The sequence below is a fragment of the Conger conger genome, chromosome 5, assembly GCF_963514075.1.
Source record: "Conger conger chromosome 5, fConCon1.1, whole genome shotgun sequence".
In the NCBI taxonomy this organism is placed as follows: Eukaryota; Metazoa; Chordata; class Actinopteri; order Anguilliformes; family Congridae; genus Conger; species Conger conger.
In genome coordinates, this window is record NC_083764.1 from 50,843,292 (window position 1) to 50,865,353 (window position 22,062).

The 22,062-nt window shown below is 39.8% G+C and overlaps 1 protein-coding gene across 3 annotated transcripts in view; it reads left to right on the top strand.

The window, feature by feature from the left end:
* The window catches only part of vav3b (vav 3 guanine nucleotide exchange factor b), a 60,924-nt gene that overhangs the window by 19,251 nt on the left and 19,611 nt on the right, over positions 1 to 22,062 (top strand). For 2 of the 3 annotated variants that reach the window (XM_061242278.1, XM_061242276.1), the window contains exons 5-19: positions 2,603 to 2,702; positions 2,968 to 3,063; positions 3,731 to 3,799; positions 4,541 to 4,644; positions 4,746 to 4,845; positions 5,115 to 5,210; positions 10,304 to 10,372; positions 12,386 to 12,472; positions 13,243 to 13,328; positions 13,421 to 13,553; positions 15,130 to 15,239; positions 16,247 to 16,348; positions 17,579 to 17,676; positions 19,075 to 19,097; positions 19,399 to 19,435. In XM_061242278.1, the coding sequence (XP_061098262.1) occupies positions 2,603 to 2,702; positions 2,968 to 3,063; positions 3,731 to 3,799; positions 4,541 to 4,644; positions 4,746 to 4,845; positions 5,115 to 5,210; positions 10,304 to 10,372; positions 12,386 to 12,472; positions 13,243 to 13,328; positions 13,421 to 13,553; positions 15,130 to 15,239; positions 16,247 to 16,348; positions 17,579 to 17,676; positions 19,075 to 19,097; positions 19,399 to 19,435 (1,310 nt within the window). The remainder of the gene's footprint in view (positions 1 to 2,602; positions 2,703 to 2,967; positions 3,064 to 3,730; positions 3,800 to 4,540; positions 4,645 to 4,745; positions 4,846 to 5,114; positions 5,211 to 10,303; positions 10,373 to 12,385; positions 12,473 to 13,242; positions 13,329 to 13,420; positions 13,554 to 15,129; positions 15,240 to 16,246; positions 16,349 to 17,578; positions 17,677 to 19,074; positions 19,098 to 19,398; positions 19,436 to 22,062) is intronic. The other variant, XM_061242277.1, reaches the window with a different exon arrangement.

Consider the following 22,062-nt stretch of genomic DNA (forward strand, 5'->3'; position numbering starts at 1 on the left):
TTTAGTTTGAATTAAAGAGTAATTGCACTCACAGTTTCAGCCTAGCTCCACCTTCGACACAGTTTAAAAAAAAATGCTTTTGGGTGGGTCGTTTTGGCGTGTCCATCTCATTTGCATAAAGTTTAGAACAGCACTTCATATGTATTTTACTAGCTATGGATGTGATGCTTTAACTTGTGGAAGAACCTATGCACTTGTAAATCGCTTTGGATTAAAAGCGTCTGCCAAATGACTAAAATGTATGTAAATGTAAGTATTCTCTAACCAATAAGGTGCAGGCAGTGTTCCATATGATATTGACCTGTAACAGCTGGCCTTCCTACTTTGAAAATGAGCCCTTTAAATAAACAGACAAATTAGTTGTCAACAATTTTCCGACTCAATATCAATTAATATCATCATCATCTTCATTGAAATCTATATGGCTTACCTTGAAATGGGTACCCTGACATCACAATTGGGGTGGGGACAGAGTGGACTGCAGAAACCATTTTTCAGACTTTATAGGGCTGCATAACATGCTTCTCTACCTGTTTGCTATGCGAGAATACAGGTTGAAATAATGGCATGGATTAAAATGATTCACTATAAAGTCTTCATCTGGAGTGTAATTACACTTTGAGGGGTGAATGCACGGCTGTCTGAGGGATAGGGAGGAATGCTGAGCCCAGGTAAATGTGATTGACAGTCCATTTTGGTCCAGTGACAGATGCCTGGCATCTTAAGCTCCCTGATCTGCTAACATAGTCACCATGTGACACATCAAAATGATAGATGGTTCTGTTTCCATGTGTGAACACCCAAGGCACTTCTGAACGTGCACCCGGAAAGACTGCATTATCTCATGGGTTAGGTAGAGCACAAGTACATGTATTTATACAAGTGGATGTATTTATATGTATACATGCACACACACACACACGCTCTTGCACTTTTATAGACATGTGCATGCACACACATGCAAAGTGACATGGTACAGATATTATATGGTAAATAAAAACACAGACACATACGTACGTAGCACATGCATTCACACGCATGCATAGGCTCATGCACATTAACCTAAACACACACTCACACACACACACACACACACTCACTATGTTCAGATAAACATATTAAGTGCAATTACTTGCCCAAGCATACAGTACAAAATGCACACATGCTTTCAGTATATTAAAATACATGCTGTGAAATCACACTAATACCTCTTAAATTAAAAATACTTTCAATAAAGTAAGCCTCCCAGTTATCTCAGTCATTTACTGACTGGATAATACTACTTTATTATTATATAATAATAATAAATTAAAAAATAAATAAATAATAATGCTGTCATTTACTTTTTTTCAATGGTTACATGCTTTACTTTCTACTGAAAAGAAGAACATGTAAAACATACTGTGGACACAGTACTGTAAAGTAATACAACATGTAATGGTTAACACAATAATGTAGCACAAGCTTTGATAACTAAACATTTGCACCTTTGGGTTGAGAAGGAAAAGTCCACCCTTGTAATTGAGAGGCAATCGATCAGGAAAACACTTCACGCTAGATCAACACCGCACTAAAAATCATTATTTACAGCGGGACTGTGCAAATGTGTGTATACCAGTTTCAAGGACATCCACCTCATTTGATAAGAAAATAAAATGTGTTCTCATCCTGTCTTTTTGCCCTTAAGTCTGTAGGGCCTGTGAGATATTAATCTGGCTCACACGGTTACTGAGTCATCCCTTTTCATACAAAGACAGAACACATACTTTTATATTAAATGAAAATCTGAATAATATGGACAACAACCCTTCACCGCTTGTAGGGACCTTTGACCTAATTTACTGAGCCACCAGCTAATCCAGCTTCATGCTGCATCCAGTGTGTGGGAGTTATGGATTTCTAAGTATTAACTGCAAATCAAGAATAGAAAGCAAACAGCCTGAAGACGTCCTGCTTCACTATTAGCCACGTATTGTGTAACCCATATTGGCAGCTCATTAGTTTTCTTATTGCACATTTGAAAATAGCCACTATACACACCTTTAGGCAAGGATCTGACCCACAACTTGATTGATGATTAGAGGGCAGACTCTTATTGAAAATCCACCAGAGCTGAAGGCTGTTGAAGAATAGTTGTCATGGTATTAGCAGCATATCAATTAACATGAGGGTAATATACACCGTTGTTGGAATGTTTGTTAATAATATTAAATTTGATTCAATTTGGTGGATTTTTCATTGTGTGCTCATTTTGAATGTACTTAACATTTCCATGTGATTGATATTAACTTGTAGACTTTTGTTGAATTACTCTTGAAAGTCTTAAACAATTCTGTGAGCACATATGGGGACCAGTTTCATGGCAGATTTAGCTTAGTCCTGGACGAAATTGAGTTTTGTATGGATAACTTGAATTTAGTTGAAGACTCGGCTTAATCTGTGTCTGTGAAAAAGGCCCATTATGTCTAGGGCTTAACTGCAACGATGATGATGACGATGATGATGATGATGATTATAATATTAATGATGATGATGAATGTTATTTAGAATAATATATTTGAGAATAATGATGTGGTATTCCTGCCTGTCGACTGCGTGACAGTAAAGATCTAGTAGATGACGAGGAGGAGCTGTATGACAGTGTGTACGACGATGACGGAGTCTACGACGACCTGATGAGAACTGAGGCAATACCCCCACCGGTATGTTACACACACATAGCCCTCTCTCTGTCTATCTCTCCCTCTCTCCCTCCCTCTTTCGCTCTCTCCCTCCTTCTGCATTCTAGGAGTACAAACTTTTGGCTAAATTGTGAGGAAACTGTCCATCTTAGAAACATTACTACTCTGGGTCCCCAGACAGACACAGATATTAGATGTGGGGTTGATTGACTCCCCCCAGAACAAGACCTCTTGCTATGTGTGACATGCTTTTGATGGATTTGCCGGGGTTTTCCTTTGGTGACAGCAGAAGCAGACGGAAACTGATATCCGAAGCTGCTGTGTGGCAGAGATTAAACTCACAGAAGAGAAATATACAGAGACTCTGGAGTCCATAGAAAAGGTGAGAGACGGGTTGCAGTCTCGTGTTTTATATTTTTATCCCGATTTGACATGCTGTCTTAATTATAGGCTCGGAGGTGCCACATGCTCTGTTCGGAAGAGCCAAGTGTTTGTATCGGCTGTGCACACAGATGATACGAACTGCTGACTGTCGTTACACGTACAGGGTTGCACTGTGGCTGTGGCACCATTAGCATTGGTTGTGAGGTATATCATGAGTGCTAGACAGTTAGTTTTTTCGGTCACAGCTATTTGGCAGACAATGTGCTGAACGTTAATTTTCACATTTACTATTTTTATGGCCATTTTAACTTGCATTTGATTGCATTGAAAACCTTCAGATGTTCTTTTCAAACCTGGGTCAAATGTGTAACACTTTTGGATTGAAATTGTTTTCTGTGAGCCATCCAAGAGGACCAGAAGGTTGGGTTTGCACTTTTTGAGAGTATTACATAGGTTCTAATACACCAGACAAGCCCAATAAAGCATAGAAAAGTATTTGAATCCAAAACAATTACGTATTTGATCCAGGTATGGTTTTGTCTTTGTTTTCTAAAGCCAAACTGTGTTTATGAAAGCAAACAATGAAAACTGTTAGTCAAATTAATAATAAAAATTGATCCTGACCTCTGTCTAAAAACATGTTGTACTGCTTTTTTTATTCGCAGTACTTCATGACTCCTCTCAAGAAGTTCTTATCACCAGGAGAAATAGAGAAAGTGTTCATCAACATTTCAGTAAGTAAACCTTATTGGTGAGAGCAGGTGTAGGAATGTGCTCATTTCAGACTCCAATGCCAAGAGGCTTCTGGAGGGAACTTGTTTCACACCTGAATGCCAACAGAGGCTGCAGTGATATTGTGTTTTTGCAGAGGTGGAAAATCCAGGTTCAGAAAGTAAATGTCCTGCCTGGCATTTTGGTCACTGGATTGGCTAATTAGCACAATCTTTAAGCGAGAAGTTACTGTAGAACTCATTAATAGGTTCTACCTTCTGGCTTCTGATTTTATATTAGTGAAAACAGCTGGTTGAGTTCAGGGATGGAAGAAGCACATGACAGGATTTTATTTTCTGAGCCCTGGACTTTCCACCTTTTGTGATTTTGTTTCAACATACATAAGAAATGTGGTCTTCATATAGTTTGTACTCAATGTTGCAACAGATTACCCCCACTGTTTACAGTTACAGTATTTTGAAAAGACACACTGTGCTATCTTGTTCATTACCATTGTACACCATTGATGATTTTAACCCTGTGATCTTGGTACCACATAAGACAGAGGGGCTGAGAGACTGTTGACATGGACAGAAAAAAAATCTATTGTTACTAACTACTAATGCTATTTAATTCAAGTGTTTTTAAGGTGTATTTGACAAGTATTCGGCCTTTCGTCTGATGGAAGGAGTGTTGCAGATATTCATGACTGTTTTTTCGTGCCATTTAAGTGCCCCCTCACTTTCTTTTCTATTGTAATATAGGACCTGGTCAAAGTGCACAAAAGCTTAATGCAGGACATTCAAGACTCTATTCTCAACAAAGACGCACAGAACCTCTATCAGATTTTCATAACTTATAAAGAAAGGTAAGCATTATCGTCTTAGATGACATGTGTACGAAGCCTGTAGCTGTTATGTCTGAATATGTTACTGTTTGTGTTTTCTGTGTTTTTGTTGTGTCTGCCAGACTACTTATTTATGGAGTGTACTGCAGTCACGTCGAAATAGCCATTGCTGTATTGGATTATATCTGCAAAGAGAAGGAGGCTGTACGACTCAAACTGGAAGTAAGACCGCGATTCACATCCGATTTCTTCCTTAAAGTTGAAAGGCATCAACAACTTGCAATGGGTTCACGATATTAATACGGGAAAGATTATTTTAAATCTAGCACCCCCTAGTGTTCAACCAGTTGTTTTCCTTAAATGCCCAGTTTATTACAATACTGCTGTATGTGTATGGAAGTTCTAGGAAAATGCTTTCGGTCTGTACATTACAGTTCATGGATGCTGTCAGAATTAAAAAAAATATGTTCTATTCTATGCTTTTGTTGTAGGAATGTTCAAAAAGAGCAAACAATGGGAAATTTACGTTAAGAGATCTACTTGTTGTTCCAATGCAGAGAGTCCTGAAATATCATCTTCTTCTACAGGTAAGCAACTTCAGACAAAACAGAGGTGCTACTGCCACATAAAGACTGAGAAAAGTATCTCTCATTCATCTCATAATTCATTTCTTATAATCTGAGGACAAAATTACATAGGGTTGACAAAAAAAAAAGAATTAGTATTCATTATTTTTGATTTCTTGCTTGATTTCTTGAACTGGTCCAACCATCATCTTATGCAGATGTTTCCTGATCTATGATTGGTCTGAAATGGCAATATGGGTGTGTCCAGTCTAAAAAAACTAAATAGTACTAAAAAACATTCCACCAAATCTATGCAGTTTTTATGTTTACATGCTCACTGTCGAAACCTGAAAAGAATACAATACAAGTTAAAATCCGCTTGTCATGTAACATTGCTGGTGTTCATTTTTTTAAAACTTTTTTATACACATTCAATAACAACCGCTGTTGATGGAAGTGCTGAATAATCTGATACAAAAAGAATAAGAAGTTAACACAGGCACAACAGACAGTTACAAAATGCATAAATATTGACATAGACAGACATTCATGCAAAAAACTAGGAACATTTAAAGGAGAAGGAATAAAAAATATGCTCACAAAATGTTTAGTGGGTTTGGTGCACCTTGATTCATTCATATCCAACAAATTAACTCTTTGGCAATTTCTGTCAGTCTCTACAAATACTATGGAAAACAAGAATAAGGCAGATGTTGCTGTCAAAAAGTTATTTTGCGGTAGGTATTTATAAGTATTTATTAGGTTTTACTAAACAAAATAAAACCAGGGAAGATCATAACACAGGCTGTCATGCGGATGACTCTGTGAACTGTCGCTCAAACAAAAGGAAAAAAACAACATACAATTAAATCATTAATTCATATGAATGATATGGCTCACTAAACTGAAGTGAACACTTTTGTTTTGAGTGGAAACGGGCATTGTGTATGTGAATGTTTCCTTGATTATTTGCCCTTCAAATCAACGTGATTTTTTGGCTACCTATCAACATACCCTCACTCTTGGTCCCGGAGAGCCGCAATGTGTGCTGTTTCTTGTTTTTGCCTCAATATCAGCAACCAATTCAGACCAAAGAAACCAGGTGCATAACTGTATAATTAACTGCTTCAATTGATTAATTAAGCAACAATAGCCAGCACACCCTGCGGCTCTCCAGGACTAAGAGTGGTCTAGACCATTGGACAGTCAAGAGCATAAGAACCTGAGGGATGTGGAGGTTGAGCGGGAATGAAGGTGCAGAACAAGGTTGCTTGATCCTGTTGATTGCGGACCCCCAATTTCATGTTGCTCTATGGAGGTACTGGCCTGTCAACACTGGCAAAGCTAGGATTCAGTCCAGTGTGGCTCATCCCGGCACCACTGTTCCGTGCTTTAACCGAGTGAGTCCTCCTGTAGCCCTTGTCAATAACATTTCTTGGAATTGTAGAAATTAGTTACTATTCTGGAAACTCACATTTCCTGTCCTGCTCGAATGTGTCAATGCTTCATACTGAAGTGTACTCTAAAATATGAAAGATATTCCTGAAATAGGCGCAATACTGTATATACTCAACTAATTCTGTATCATTCTTGAATGCTTGAATTTTCAAAAAAGTTTTTTATCGTCTTTTAGGACTGTTATACGTACATTTGTTAAAAAAAACAAACAAATAAACAAACTCTGTTTTGCCAGATCAATTTTGACTATGATAATCAGCAACTACCACTAGGTGGCAGCAGTGTTCTTTAAACCAAATAATTTTGTCCTTGGGAAATTTCTAATTGACAGTCCGTCTGTGTGTATAAAAGTCCGAGTTAATCATTATTGTCTTTAAGTTATCCTCAAGTTCCCAGAGCATATAAGGGAACGTAAAAAAACAAAAGACGAAAACAAAACAAAAAATGCAGGTGCACACAATCTTGCCATGAATGAGCGACATTAATTGCCACGGTAACAAGCGTGCTGTACCGTTGCCACGGCAGTGGTGGACAGGGGGGTCTCGTGGCCTGACCCTGGGGAGTGCGTGTGCGACACGGCGCACCTGTCCGCCTGCCACTTCACATCGCCCGGGGAGACAGGTGGCAGAAATGCCTCAGAGGTGGCCGAACGCCGGGTGACCCTCCGAGAGACAAGGGCCACTGTCGCCCGCTCTGCTGGACCAAACCACGATGCGGAGGGGGGGTATCCGGGGCCGATAGGACAGCATTGATTGAGCGTTGCTTCCAGGGCAGCATTCAGCACCATAATACCCCCCTCTTCTGGTGCAGTACACCGGGGGGGGTGCAGAGAGGGCCACATGCCACACCTGCCAGGTCCGGTCCTGTCACCACAGACAGCCCGGTTCAGGGAGCGGACGCTCCTGTCCTCTCTCCTCGTCGTTATCAACTGATTTTCCGCCGGCCGCTTCCCCACGCATCCCCGAGCTCGCTTTAACTTTATCTGCAAGTCCCCTGCTGTCTGGACTACTGTCTCCCCCCGTATTCAGGGCTGAAGACACTGTAGCCAAAACACTGTCCCCTGTGTATGATATTAATGGGGAAGTTCAGCCTGACTGACACAAGGGACTCTGGGATGCCTGTGTGTGTGTTTGTGTGTGTATACATATATATAGAAGGCCGGGGACACAGTGTGGGCAAGCAGAACAGATTCATCTCAGATTTTTCTCATAGACTGACATGGAAAGTTACCTTAGCCAACTATGTACATTTTGAGTACATCCTTATATCTTTTCCGTGGATACATACAGTGTATGCAATTTTCTGTATACTGATTCTCTTAAAACATGACAATTATTTTTTTTCCCCTATAGGGGACATCTGTCTCTTATTATCAATAACCATATGCTGAGATTTTCACTGCACACGTTTTTGTCATCTAAGGCAATTGTGTTATTTAAATACTTATAATTATAATTATTACAACTTCATTTGAATATTTAAACATTTAAAAATTTTAAAATTGTCTCAGGAGGATATGAATTTATGAGATGTTCACACAGAAGAAGAAGTGAGATGATGTGCTCCAGGTTCATTATTAAACATTCAGTTCAAAATACCGTTGCAAATTATGCAGTGCTAACAAAGAAAAAAAAAAAAAGATGTTAATTCAGTCGGTTGACTGCATAAAGCCAGTGCAAGGTATGCTTTGACAATGGCAGCAGTAATTTTGCAAGATGGACACAATTAAAGTCATCAATAAATCAGGAGAGCTGGATTATTTAGAATGATAGTTTCCAGACTGGAAAACAAATGATTAAACAGTACAGGCTGTTGCTGTGGCATTGACTCTTATTACCTATCTCTCCCTGAAACAGCTGACACCCTTTTTCTTTGAAACTGACTTCTCGGACCTCTCCACACCTGCTTTGATGTTTGTACGGAGTAAGGCCCAGCCCTGGGCCCAAGATTTTGAATTAGTTTAACCTTGTAGGCAGCAGTAAAATTCCTTCTTACTGACAGTTTGTTTTAGGCGCATTTGGTACAAAATGACTTCACATGCTTGCCTGGATGTTAGAAAAAAAAGTATCTGACGAGGACATTTTTAACACACGTATGACACAGACAGCTATGACGCAGATCAGATCACACCACTCTGAAGATAAGTTTCATCGCTTGGCTTCCTTCCATCTTTTCTTTCAGTCTCTGTTTTACAATAAAAACAGACAGGCCCTCCCTTTTTTTTTTTTTTACTTTTGTGCTTTTTACAGGTAGAAAGCAGAGCACGTAACCAGTAGAGGGCCGGGTTAAAACCCACGCCCTTGTGGGGGTACTCGCATGCAGCATGTCTGGCAAGCCAGTTGTCTTATCGACGTTTCCACAGCTTGGTGATAGACTTGTATAATATTTCATGTCATTTTACGTTCTTTCTTACTGAATTTCAGTCTTCTCTGATGTGCAGTATGTTCAGCCAGACAGTGGAATGAGTGATGCTTCAGTTCTGACTGAGCACTTTGCTCATTATAATGGCTAGTACTCATCCTTGATTGACTGCACACTCAGCGGTTTGATATAAATACAGTAATTGAGTAAACTTCATGGTACTCGAGTTGCTTATTGTGAATTTAGCCGACTCACAATTTCTGACAGAATGCGGTGTAAGAAATATGTCTCTAATGCCACTAAGTCTGCTGGCCATACATTCCCTTGAACTTAGTTAGTGTTATAACACAGTTGGTACAATGGTAGAATAGCGACTGAGAGTGAGAGATCAGGAGCTGCTCAAGTCAACAGCCTTGCTTATTCAGTCACTGCAGGATGGCCAGTACGCTAATGCCTAATTGATAGGTGTCACGAATCAAGGCTTTGAATGGTATAAAAAGTAGCCACTGCAAATGTTCTGGGTTCAGACGAAAGCCGCTGAACCAGAACACGTTTAATGTATTCCTGACAACTGCCTGTAATAAACATACCTTTCATCAAGTTTGAGAGACCTTCCTTTTTCTTCTTACAGTGATTTATGAATTCATTCTTTGTGATTTTAACCCTCAGAGTAATAAGCTACTCTTAGAGCATAATAAAAAAAACATGTAGGAAGTAGGAAAATATTTGTATTTATATTGTAATGATATATATGTTCTTGATTGTGTGTAATCTCTAAGTTTGGCACAGTGTGTGAGGTAAAAAATGCAAAATAAATACTCTTACTCAGACACACTCACAAATAGATACGTGCTCATATGCTTACATACATCTGCATACACACAATCCAATATGAAGAAACCTATGTGCATTCACTAATTTTCAGGTAAAATTCACACTCTGTAAGTGTACTGTACTTAGCTAAAGGCTACGTTTAATTTGTTGGATTTTGTAACAGCGTTTTATTAAATGGGAAGGAAGGAAAACATTTGATCCCTGCTGAATGAAAAGTGATTTCACACTCTGTGGCATCCGGGACCAATTTGCACACTTTTCAGCTGCATGCTAAGTGTCTCCCAAGCAGAAAATATGCCCTAAGCTAAACATGCTTTCTCAATATCTATTGATGTGACAGAGAATTGAGGTGCTGCTTTATTCAACTATTTACCCATAATTAACTGTTGGACAACACAGACAACACAGGGATACGCTGCAGAGCGGACTATTCAACCGTTCCCTTTGTTTAAACCCAACAGGAATTAGTCAAGCACACCCACAACACCGCTGACAAGAACAATTTACGGATGGGCCTAAGCGCCATGAAGGTAAGTGTTTTTACCTCTTGTATTGTGGTAAACTGGGTTTTGGTTTGGGTAGATAATCTTAAGCATCGCCATTTGGTGCTGTGGTTCTCTCTCCAGCAACTTTTATACAATCTGCAGAGGTGAATCGACGGAACCAACTAATGATTCAGGAAGTGTGTGTATGCGTGCGTGTGTCTCGGTTTTATTGTTTTACACTTGCAAGTTTCTAGTTTTAAAATTGGAACGAGTCACTTTTTCTGATTTAATTTGAACTTCACAGTTATACTAAACTTAAGTAAATAGGTTGTCGCGCTAAATGGATAATGGATAAAGTATTTCTATATCATATATATTCATATAATATAGATTTAATGCACCGTCAAATGAATTTCGAGAGAATGCCATATTGCTGACATCTTTGCTTTGCATAAAATCTCTATTTTCGAAATCAATATTGGCTCCCCACTGAATGGTCCTGAAGAATGATTAAGGCAGCTGCCTATGGGCACTGACAGTCAGGGTCCCTGTAATAGAAGCAAATCAGTCGGAGAGGGGATTGCAAATTATGCAGATGGGCTGTGATGATTTCATTTAGAGGAATTATCCACTTAACAGCGATTGTGCAGGCTGTATATCCGAGGAGCTGACGCCACTCCGTAATGCCTGCATTTTCCCGCTCAAGTGCTTTTCCACGGGTGGCTGGGTTCGTCTCGTCTTCGTCTTGTAGCTTGCTCAGTGGAGTACGCTCGCCGTGGATTGTTTTTGGTGGGGCCTGTGCGCTGGCTGTTCCCGGGACTCCCCCGTCTGGGGTCCCCACAGGCTCCAGAGACACCGATCACCCTGCCTGTAGCGTAGTCGTTAAGGTGCTTGACTGGGTCCTGCAAGGTCGGTGGTTCAGTCCCTGGTGTAGCCACGATAAGATCTGCACACTTGGGTAAGGCCCGTAACCCCTCATTGCTCTTGGGGGGGGGTTGTCTCCTGCTTAGTCTAATCAACTGCAATTCGCATTGGATAAAGTGTCAGCCATATAACATGTAATGTACTCAGTTCTTTTTTGTTAAGTCTGAACATAAGTCTCCCCACCAGGGGTGCCAAAATCCTTTCAGAAGTGCAGGGGGCAAATATATCCTTAGCCAACCCTACAGAAATACAGAAGTCCAGCAAGATATTTTATTGATCCTTAATTTCCGACCATGCTGTGTCTCTTGGGCTACTGGTTGGCTTATTTAGCTTATTTTAGTTTAGTTTACTTTATCAGATAAATCTTACTTTAGTTAGTTCAGGTAATGTTTTTTTACCTTATGTAAAAGTGTGTGTGTGGGGGAGGGGGTCCAAATGAATTGGTCCAACTATAGAAAAAGAATGCCTGGAGAGTTGTGTATACCATGTTAAGAGTCAGCAGAGAGCAGTAATGTGTAGACTGAATGCATAGAAAATGTGCATTCAGTGCATGATCCACGACATACACCAATGTCCTTCTCTCTGTTGTCCCTCAGCCTGGCCCTCAAAGCACAGAATGAAAATATCTCTGCCTCATGCAGTACCCTCATTCAGTAACAAGGACATTTTTCTATGCAGTAAGAAGTATCTATGAAGCCAGAGCATTCTCATGAAACCTCATTTTAAAATTGATGAATAGCATCAATGTGGAAACATGATGCCATGCGTTTTAGGGTGGACATTGTGCACACGCTGTTGATAAATGAGGCACACAGAAATGCGGACCCAGTACGGACGCGTTTCTCCTCCATCTTGAACCGGATGTCCTTGTACCTCTTCTTTTCACGAGATTGGTCAGCGAGTTCGCCTCTTGGGGGATGACTGTCTCAGAATATATTTCCGACTTGATGAAAAGTTGCGGCCTGCAGCTGGTTGAGAATCGCACGATGGCGTCCTCTCCACGGAAAGTAAATTAATTCATTTCAGGCTGTGGGGCAGGGAAGCTGCATTTGAAGTGAATGTGGTGTGGGAATCTCTGGCATTGAAAATACATTTTCATTACAGATGATCTTTTTTTGTACGTTTGGTGTGTAGGACCTTGCTCAGTATGTTAATGAAGTGAAGAGGGACAATGAGACCCTGCGGGAGATCGATCAGTACCAGAGATCCATCGAAAACTTGGTGAGCCCTTCAGACTCAACCAGCAAAGTATATTGGCTGTTATTGGAATCATATCTGCATGAAATACCCGCTGCATTATTTTATGTACAATAAAAAACTGTATAATTGAATGTTCAATTTATTTTCATTTAATTGATATTGTAGTTCATTAAATGTGTGGGATTCCTGATATTTAAAACTGGCTATCATTATGCAGTTATTATGTAGTAATTACAACATTGATCAATATTTAGCCAGCTGCCATTAGATTAGTCAAGTATTACACTATTATTATGAAATCAGACACTTCCTTTAATTAAATCTACTTTAGGTAATTGTTTTCCAAATAATTAATTTTTTTCTGTGAAACTATAGGAAGATATTATTCATATTAAGGTTTTGACTTCTGATTACACAGGTGAAGTGCTAATGGAGATGCTTGTGAAGGGTTGTAATTTGGATTGTAATTTGAGTAAAAAACTATGAGAAGTGTTTCAGAAATAGTTTAGCATTTTGATACTTCAGCTTCAGTTTTAGCTGTTCAGCTGTGTGTAAAAACACCAATGCTGCAACCACTACTACTACTACTACTACTACTACTACTACTAATAATAATAATAATAATAATAATAATAAGAAGAAGAAGAAGAAGAAGAGTAACTGTCATCTTCTTGCCAGTGACATCATTCCCATACTGTAGGTTGTCTTAAGACTTGTTTAATGTTCTCAAGAGTGCGTTTGCGTGTTTGTCTTGTATTTGCCAGGGTCTGAAATGTTCTTTTGTTCTGCAGAATCACTCTTTACGGGACTACGGAAGACCCAAAGGTGACGGGGAGGTGCGGGTTGCAACGGTCGATAAACGGGCCAAGCAGGACAGGTGAAGAGCGTCCGTCCGTGAGCTAGTGAACGCACCGCCTTCCTCGGAACAGAGCTGACGTGTTTTGTGTGTTTGTTTGTTCTGTGATGCAGGCACATATTCCTCTTTGACATCGCTGTGATTGTGTGCAAGAGGCGGGGCGACAACTACGAGATGAAAGAGGTGATCGACCTCAACCACTTCAAAATCACTAACAACCCCACCATGGACAAAGAAAACAGAAAGGTTAGTTGGCTACTGAGACGCACACCATGAGGCCGTTTCAGACCATCGCAGATGCTTCGTAGCCAAAGCAGACTGGATTTTGAATCGGAATTAATTTCCTTAATTTCAATAGCAAATATTTTGCTGAGAGGGAATGATGGCCAAACCAACTGCTCTGAATTTTACAGCCAAAGGAAGATATGGAATGTTTCTCTGTTTCTATGTACCAGCTCAAACATTTATGGAAAATGGCTTTTACATCTTTTCAGAAATATCACCAGTCATGGCTAGTAATAATATTTTAGGGTTAGGGTTAGCAAGCCCTTGCTATTTAACATGGTGGCTTTTTACACCATAATTATTTAGCAAATGGTAAAGTAGCAATGAGATCTTTTTTTTTATTCAAAAAAATATTGTTGGCCATATAAAGCATTAATCAGCCTAGTATCAGTCGATATCAGTATTATTTACTTTATTTGTGGTATATCCAGCTGTACATCTCCCCTGAGCTTTATCAAATAATTAACCTTAAAGCCTGCAGATACTGTAGATATGAATGTTAAATTATCATTAAAATAAACGTGTGACATGGGCCCAGATGGCAGAGCAAGATTACCCCGTTCCCCATTATCTTGCAAATTCACATTATATTCCATTGTGCTACCTTTCCTTACATTCATTTAGCAGACATTCTCACCCAGTCTGACTGAAAGAAGTACCTGAGCACAGAACAAGAAAATAAAATGAGGAGCTATAAATAAATAAAAGAAATGATGTCAAAAAGTGCTAGAATCCTCAAGTACACTATCATTAGCGGCTGTCTTATCAATCGTGGTCAACTATCCCGTGAGCGTATTGAGTATTGAACCTTGTACTGAGCTATGGTCAAAGAGCTTTGGTGCTAAAGGAGCTAAGATGCCGAATGTAGCACTTTGCCTAGAGTTGGCATTGCAACATAGCCAAATTTCTTTGTTGTTCTGACCACCATGGCAAGCTTGATCAACCACCAGGAAGCCCGAACAAGAACAAGCCACAAATTACACGGGCTCATTACAAGGTCATCAGTATCATTATTTTTAAATTTGAGAAATACTTATTCCTGTCAAAACCCTGTCCAGTTCTTTGAGGTTTCTTTGAGCCTCCTGTTCAAAAACATGGTGTTTGTTGAAGGAGACCTTGGCTGAGCCAACACCCACTGGACCGCTCTTTTGAAGTTGCCCCGTTGCCTTCCATACTCCAGATCTGAGGCTCACAGAGATCAGAATCCTTCCTTTCCCCACAAGCCCAGCTCTGTGCTTGCTGTTTGCCCCCAAATGCTAAGTGGAATGCCAAAAAAAGGCAAATGATATATGTGCATGCCACAGAAGGTCACTGACAAACCTGCAAAGGCCTGTATCACCAGCTGCTCCTACACCTTTTAATCGGATGCGCCCTGGAAAAAGGCATGTTAATGTGTCAGGTTCTGAGTGTGTGTGTTTGTGTGTGTGTGTTGGTATTGTTCCTGTATCACCATGTATGTGCCTTGTATATCTGCATGCCTCTGTGTGTGTTCTTGTATACACATTTGTCACACGTGTGCCTCACTTCCTGTTCACAGTGGTCCTACGGGTTCTACCTCACCCACAACCAGGGGCACACTGGCTTTGAGTTCTTCTTCAAAACCAGGGAGATGAAGAAGAAATGGATGGAGCAGTTCAGCATGGCTCTGTGAGTGCTGGGGAGTGTCTGGGATACTTACGGTAGTTTTGCCTGTTTAGTCTCTTTGATTAGCTTGATTAGATGTGAACTAAAGTCTGCCCTGTTCCAGAGGCTGTTTCCAGGTGGGCACCTTTGATTATGGCCGTATGGTATAGATACTGTATGTAAGGGCTGGCTGTCAAGACAAAAAACCTCAAGAGGTTGTATTCATTTGTCAACCGTTTGTCATTCAGTCAGCAAAGGTGATTTGTAATATTTGAATGTTCTGATTTATCACAAGATGTAAAAGAGGCATATGGTAAGTTCTTTTAATGCCTTTTTTAGAGTGCTGCCCCAGTTTAGAATATTAGAATATGTATAACATAAAAAATGTACCGCAAAGAACCTTGGCTTGTCTTGGAGTTGCAGAATGAGGTTAACCCTAGCAAGTTTTTGAATTGAGCCAGACAATTCAAAATGGGTACTTGAACATTTTGTTTATTAGTTTTCCCATCATTCCATGTAGATCTGTATGTCGAGCACATTACAATACAACCTATCTGGGTAACCACTGCTTATTAACACACTGCATAGGCTGTATTGCCATGCCTTTCTGTTTCTCCTGTGACGATACAGTGAGCTCCATAATGTTTGAGACAAAATGGGACAACATGTTGGTGCTGAACATACAATTTTTATGATTTTGAACTGTAATGAGGCTCCACAACCGGGATGTGATGAAAATTTCAATACAAGGCACATACATGGTGATACAGGAACAATACCAACACACACACACACAAACACACACACTCAGAACCTGACACATGCTGCAGTCATGCTTCAGGCATAGATTTGAAGAACAGAGCTTGAATAATACGTTTGTTGTTTGCCTGTTAGAATTATTATTCAGGACCACTCATATTGTTTGCATTACGAAAGCTGTCAGCAACAGTTGCATCAGTCAAACCATAACAGCATGTAATGCCACCACAAGGAGAGTAAGAACTCCTCCCCCTTGCATTATTACCTGGTAGATCCAACATCCGCCCAGAAAACGCTGATAACAACTTCCATCAGTTCAGGATGCACACTTTTGAGAGGACCGCATCCTGCAGCTCCTGCCACATGCTCCTAAGGTAAAGATCCACAAGGCACTGTCCTTGGTCCCATGCAGTTTCTACTATTTGAAGTTGAACATTGTTTTGTTTTGAAGTTGCTTTGTTATAGTGTATGGTTGTTTGTACTGTGGATATACAATTCCATTTGGTATCCAAGCAAATGAAAATATGAAAATATGTGCTAATTGCAAGGAAATTAAAATATGATTTGTGCATCAGTGATTGAAACATATTGTATGTATGAAGAACTGAAAACATGCTGTGGTGCATGTGAGAAAATCTAAATGTATGTTCAAACTGAAAGTGTAAGCAGTTACAATTGCTGTTACCGGCTATATGCCTGTATTAGACACTACATTTTTTACATTGGATTTATCTATGGGCCTATATTAATTAATTTTAGCTGCAGTTATTTAATAACTAACCAAACCACTATTTACTTAGAAGGGTCCAGGCTGGTCGTGTACAAAGTTCTTTATCAGAGACTACTGCACACTCTTGCTTTTAGTGTTCCTTCTCCTACTGTCAGTGGAGAAGGAACACTAATACAGTGAGACTGGCCTATTAATAATTAACATTTGTGTTAGACTAAATGTACGCTCAGTGAGCACTGAATTAGGTATTTATTAGACTTAGTTTTTAGACTTATTCAGTCTTCTGCTGCTGTAGTTTATCTACTCAGAGGCTTGACACGTTGCGTGTTCAGGGATGCTCTTTTGCACTGTTGTAATGCATGGCTATTTGCATTACTGACAACTTCGACCAGTCTGACACTTCTTCTCTGACTTCTTCTATCAATAACAAGGCGTTTCTGCCCGCAGAACTGCTGCTCACTGGATGTTTTTTGTTTTCAGCACCATTATTTGCATACTGAATGTTGTGTGTTAAAATCCCAGGAGATCAGTTTCTGAGAAACCAAAACCACCCTGTCTGGCATCAACAATTGTTCCACAGTCAAAGTCACTTAGATTACATTTCTTCCCTGTTCTGATATTTGGTCTGAAAATCAGCTGAACCTCTTGACCACATCTGCATGCTTTTATGCATTTAGTTGCTGCCACACGATTGGCTGATAAACTATTTGCATTAACAAGCTGGTGCACAGGTCTACCTAATAAAGTGATCACCGAGTGTATGTCTGACTCGATAAACTGTGTATGAATTTCTCTGCAAGTAAACAATTTTGGTGACGCAAGTTTATTTTGGTGATTCTATAATATGATCATATCTCTCCAACCTACCCTCCAGAGGGATTTTCAACCAGGGATACATGTGCGCCAAGTGTGGGGCAGGGGCCCATAAAGAGTGCCTGGGGAGATTTGGCAGCTGTGGGAAGTCAAGCCTGGGTAGGTCTGCCTCGTAGTCACTTTGGAGACTTCCTGTGCGCCTCATGTACTGTATTTCAAGCCATTTTGTTCCTGAAGTCACAGCATGAGCGAACATTAGCATAGTGAAGGCGCCGTGAGGACAAAACACATATTTGGGAACAACCAGTGTCCTCCCCAACTATACACTCTTATCACTGAAAGCACTAAAATAAAAGATTGCATGTTTTGCATAAAATGGACAGTTTCCTTATCACAATCTATCGGGTGAGTTAAAGACCCTTAATGAAACTTCATTATTATTAACATATTATCCTCCCAGTGACATTAATAATAAGCAATAACATCTAACAAATCACAATACATTACGCGGGGTAAATATGTGCAAGAAGTGTGTGAATCTGACGTATCCGACTGATGAAAGATATACGGCTCAGCTTGAGCTGGCAAGCTGCTGTGCGGTAAATCACGGCAGCCCTTTGGTTTTTAATTGTGATCGGACGCCTGGGTTTGTTTTCCGCGTCTTCGCTAATTTGTCCGCCATTACTCTGCCGCTGTCCTTCTCTCACATCTGAGAGATGCAGGGGGAATGCCAGTAGGGGGAACGCAGAGATTAATCTGTCTTTCCGGGATGTTCGTTTGTTTTATCATTTGTTTATTCAATTGTCGTGCTGCATTATGTTGCACGCTAAACAAATTAAAATTATACGTGTTAGCGGTGCTAATGTGCATGTGTATGCAGCAGTTTGATGTAGCCAACATCACTTATTATGGCTGATGGCTCAACCCATCGGCCATAATCACCATGTGTTTTTTTTTCTTTGTTGATTAAAGGGGAAATGTATCATGTAGAAAGCTAGTATGGATCGTTCTTAATCATGCAACAATTTCCTTGATGACAAATAGCAACCCATTCCTTTTTGTCGTCAAACACAGGGGTTTAAATGAACAGAAATGTCGACCTGAGATTTAAAAATATATATTTTTCAAGGTCAAGGTCACATGGTTTGTTTCAGTCAAATGGCCATCATCAGTACCTATAAAGGAGACCCATGACTGAACAGCATATATTCTGCACAGTAGATTCATAATAGAGTTTCTTACAATGGCAAGAAGATTGTCAATGTCACTCTGCTGTATATAAAGGGAATATACAGCTTTTCTCTGAACAAAATAGTTGTTTAATGTCAAATTAAGATTTAACACGTGTAGCTAACCTGGGGGGCGGGGGTCTAGTTGAATTCATCTGGGGAAAATCAAAATACATTTGGAGATGAACCCCAGCCGGCTCTTTCTCTTGGCTTGTGTCAGGTACTTTCAGTTGAGCAAGAGCGGGTCTGACAAGCATTAGCAGTGCAGCTGCACACCTGGCAGTTTAGTTACAAGCGCTCACCCTGCCTGCTTTTAAACTCATTTCAGAATCCGGGACTTCAAAGCTGCAGGTAAGACACGTGCGACTTTCAATATATTCAGACACAACTTACGCTATGTTTAAAAGCTGCCTGTAGATACATTAGTCAGCATGATGTGCTGCAGCTCATTGTACTAGAACATTCTTTTTCCTAATTAGCGGTGGATGGAGTGTACTGTGGGAGTTCAGCCCCTCATTAGCTTTGGTTTGGATTATTTGACTGTATTCTACCCATGACATTTTATACAGTCATTTTTTCTTTGCTGTCATATTTGGAGATATACTGTGCCTATGCTCGCTAAGATCCCGTGTGTGTATTTTTGTCTTTCAAGCAGAAAGGATTTGTTTCAAAAAGACGGATTGATCCAGGTTAGTATACCATTTATGGAATTGCAATAAGTTATGAAAGTCAACAAACAGTACAAAATAATTAATGGCAAACTTTAAAAGTGCCTCAAGGATAAGAAATAATTTTGCTAACTTGAACCAGCCACCATGTGAAAATGTGTAGCCACATTTTGCTTCAGACTGCTCATCACATTTCAGCTTAGTTTGAGAGGATTTATTTACCCAATTAAATTGTGGCACAATTAAATGACTGGACTGGAATTTTGCCAAGACATCAGGGAACACCCCAACTCCTGTGATTTTTAATGAGGTGGGACTGAAGTTAAACCTCTCACACAAACACATACTGTACTGTGTGTATTTACATCCATATTGGCTGATCTATGGTGGAATTACAGTTTGTCCAATATGCTGAAGTACAGCAGCAAAACAACACAATTGTGTCACCTGTTTCAATACTTTTGCATTTAATGGCATATTATTCCGTAATGATACATCATATGAATAGTTTTTGAAAGACACATCATATTTACTGTATAGAACATATGCGGTGCTTATAGGAAAATGGAAGTGCACTTGCTACTGTACATTCAGTGGTAGTGTGGAGCTTCAGGTAATTAATTTCACTGCAGGGTGCAGTAACTGGTTAGGCTATTTACCTTTAATATAATAAAATTACTTTAGTTTGTAACAGACTGTATAAAAGGACAACAAGCAAGCTCTCTAAATTGTCAATATCAATCTCTTGGGAAAATCACTTATGCTAATATGATCAATATTATATCATACAGTATGTATGTTTTATATTTTCAATCTAATGTTTGAGCTTTCTACTTTTTCATGAGAGGCATTTGTTAATTGGACACTCAGCCCTAGTGGTTTGCTGTGTGGTTCTTGGTTGTGTTGAGACAGATTTCTCAGATCACAATGTAGCTCTGATAAATGGCTTACAAATTGGCCTTAAACACAATGCTCTTGTTGATATCACTCCAGTTATGCTGTGGGATATCCTGGCCCCCTCTTCATTTCATCCTGAAATTGATCGATTCTAGGCTTCTTGGGCCATACTCAATTAAATTCCTTCACACTCTGTAATTTTGCAGTGTGTGTGTGTGTTCCTACAGTTTTGTGTAATGGAAGTTTATTTCATTAAGCTGTGAAACATCATTATTTTCCCCAGCCTCATTTCATTGGCACTCCTGCTTATTGGCAATATTAGTTTAGTCCTGGGTTTTTAACTGGCAGTATAATCTGGGAGTTCTGTATATGCCCTGTTCTAATGCCTGAACCTTGCATAATTTTCGCCACCCAGTGTCACCATTGACCACCTGAAACCACTACATATAACTCTGTTCAAGTAGTAACATTAACATATTGATACAAGAAGATTGTGAGCACATACTCACACAGACCCACACGCATGCACACATGCATGCACGCCCACCGTCGTGCACACACACACCACACACACACACGCACATGCATAGTCATGAATGCATGAGAAATAGTTCATTATTTTCCTGCCATTGAACATCACTGTATCAATGTATCCTGCTTTTCAATTTGTCCCGAATATAGACTTTCATGAATATTTGTGGAACTTTTTTTTCCTGTTTTCAATGCTTCAAAGTTGTTTGCAAATTGTTTTAAAAGTTGGTACTATCAAAACAATATTTCACAATGATGTGTCCATATTGTGTGCCTTTATGGTAAATGTATTTAATGAGAATATATTCAATATATCGCAACACTCATATTTAGAACCTATAGCAGTAAATTATATTTCTGTAAGGCTAGTCAATGATTATAAAACCACATTTACTGGACAAAAGAACAAAAGTCCAAGGCACTCAAAATAAAGGCTGAGATAAAGGCATTTTAATTGATCAAAACCACCTTTAAAAGGTTTTTGTTGCCTTTGGGACCGAACGATTTTTCATGCTTCGATTTCAGTTATAAACAAACTCAATTCCTTCCCATGTGCCTGGGGCCTGGTTAAACCAGGTAGAAAACCCATAAAGGTGCCAAAAGCAAAAAGGAAATATGGCTAAATAACAGCAGTGGTTTTGAATAAATACAGAAGATTCCGGAAAGTAGTAGGAACAGTGCTGGAACAGCCACAATAACGAGGATGCACAGGCCCGTTCTGCTCTGAGCCTTGTGAGCACTGTAGCATTAATGACACCGGTACTGCAACATAGCCACAAGTGTCATATAAGTGCTTTTTTACAAGGTGATTGTGAAAGTCCTTCAAAAAGCGGATGCTTAATAAACTCTATTATAACCTTTCTGGGGCTTGCCGTAAAATATGCTCTCTTATTTGGTGTGCATGAGAGGGTATGTGGCTGTAAGGTCCAAACGCTCCCGGTTCCTTTTAGGCACCGAGCTTCAGAAAGAAGAAGGCCTCGCCTTGCTTGGGGACGTGGATACCCTTTGTCTTCTTTCACAAAAGTGGCGAGTTTGTTTGTCCTTCCCCTCGGGAGAGCTGCATTCACAGGGCTTCCTCTGACTTTAAACTGCCTTCAAAGAGGCCTTTAGTGAGAGGCTTTCCTTTACTCATTGCAGGCTGAACAAGCTCTGGCTCAGACTTTGTTCAAGGCCCACGAGAGGCCAATGCTAATTTTAAGGACATCTCCTCTCGGCACGTC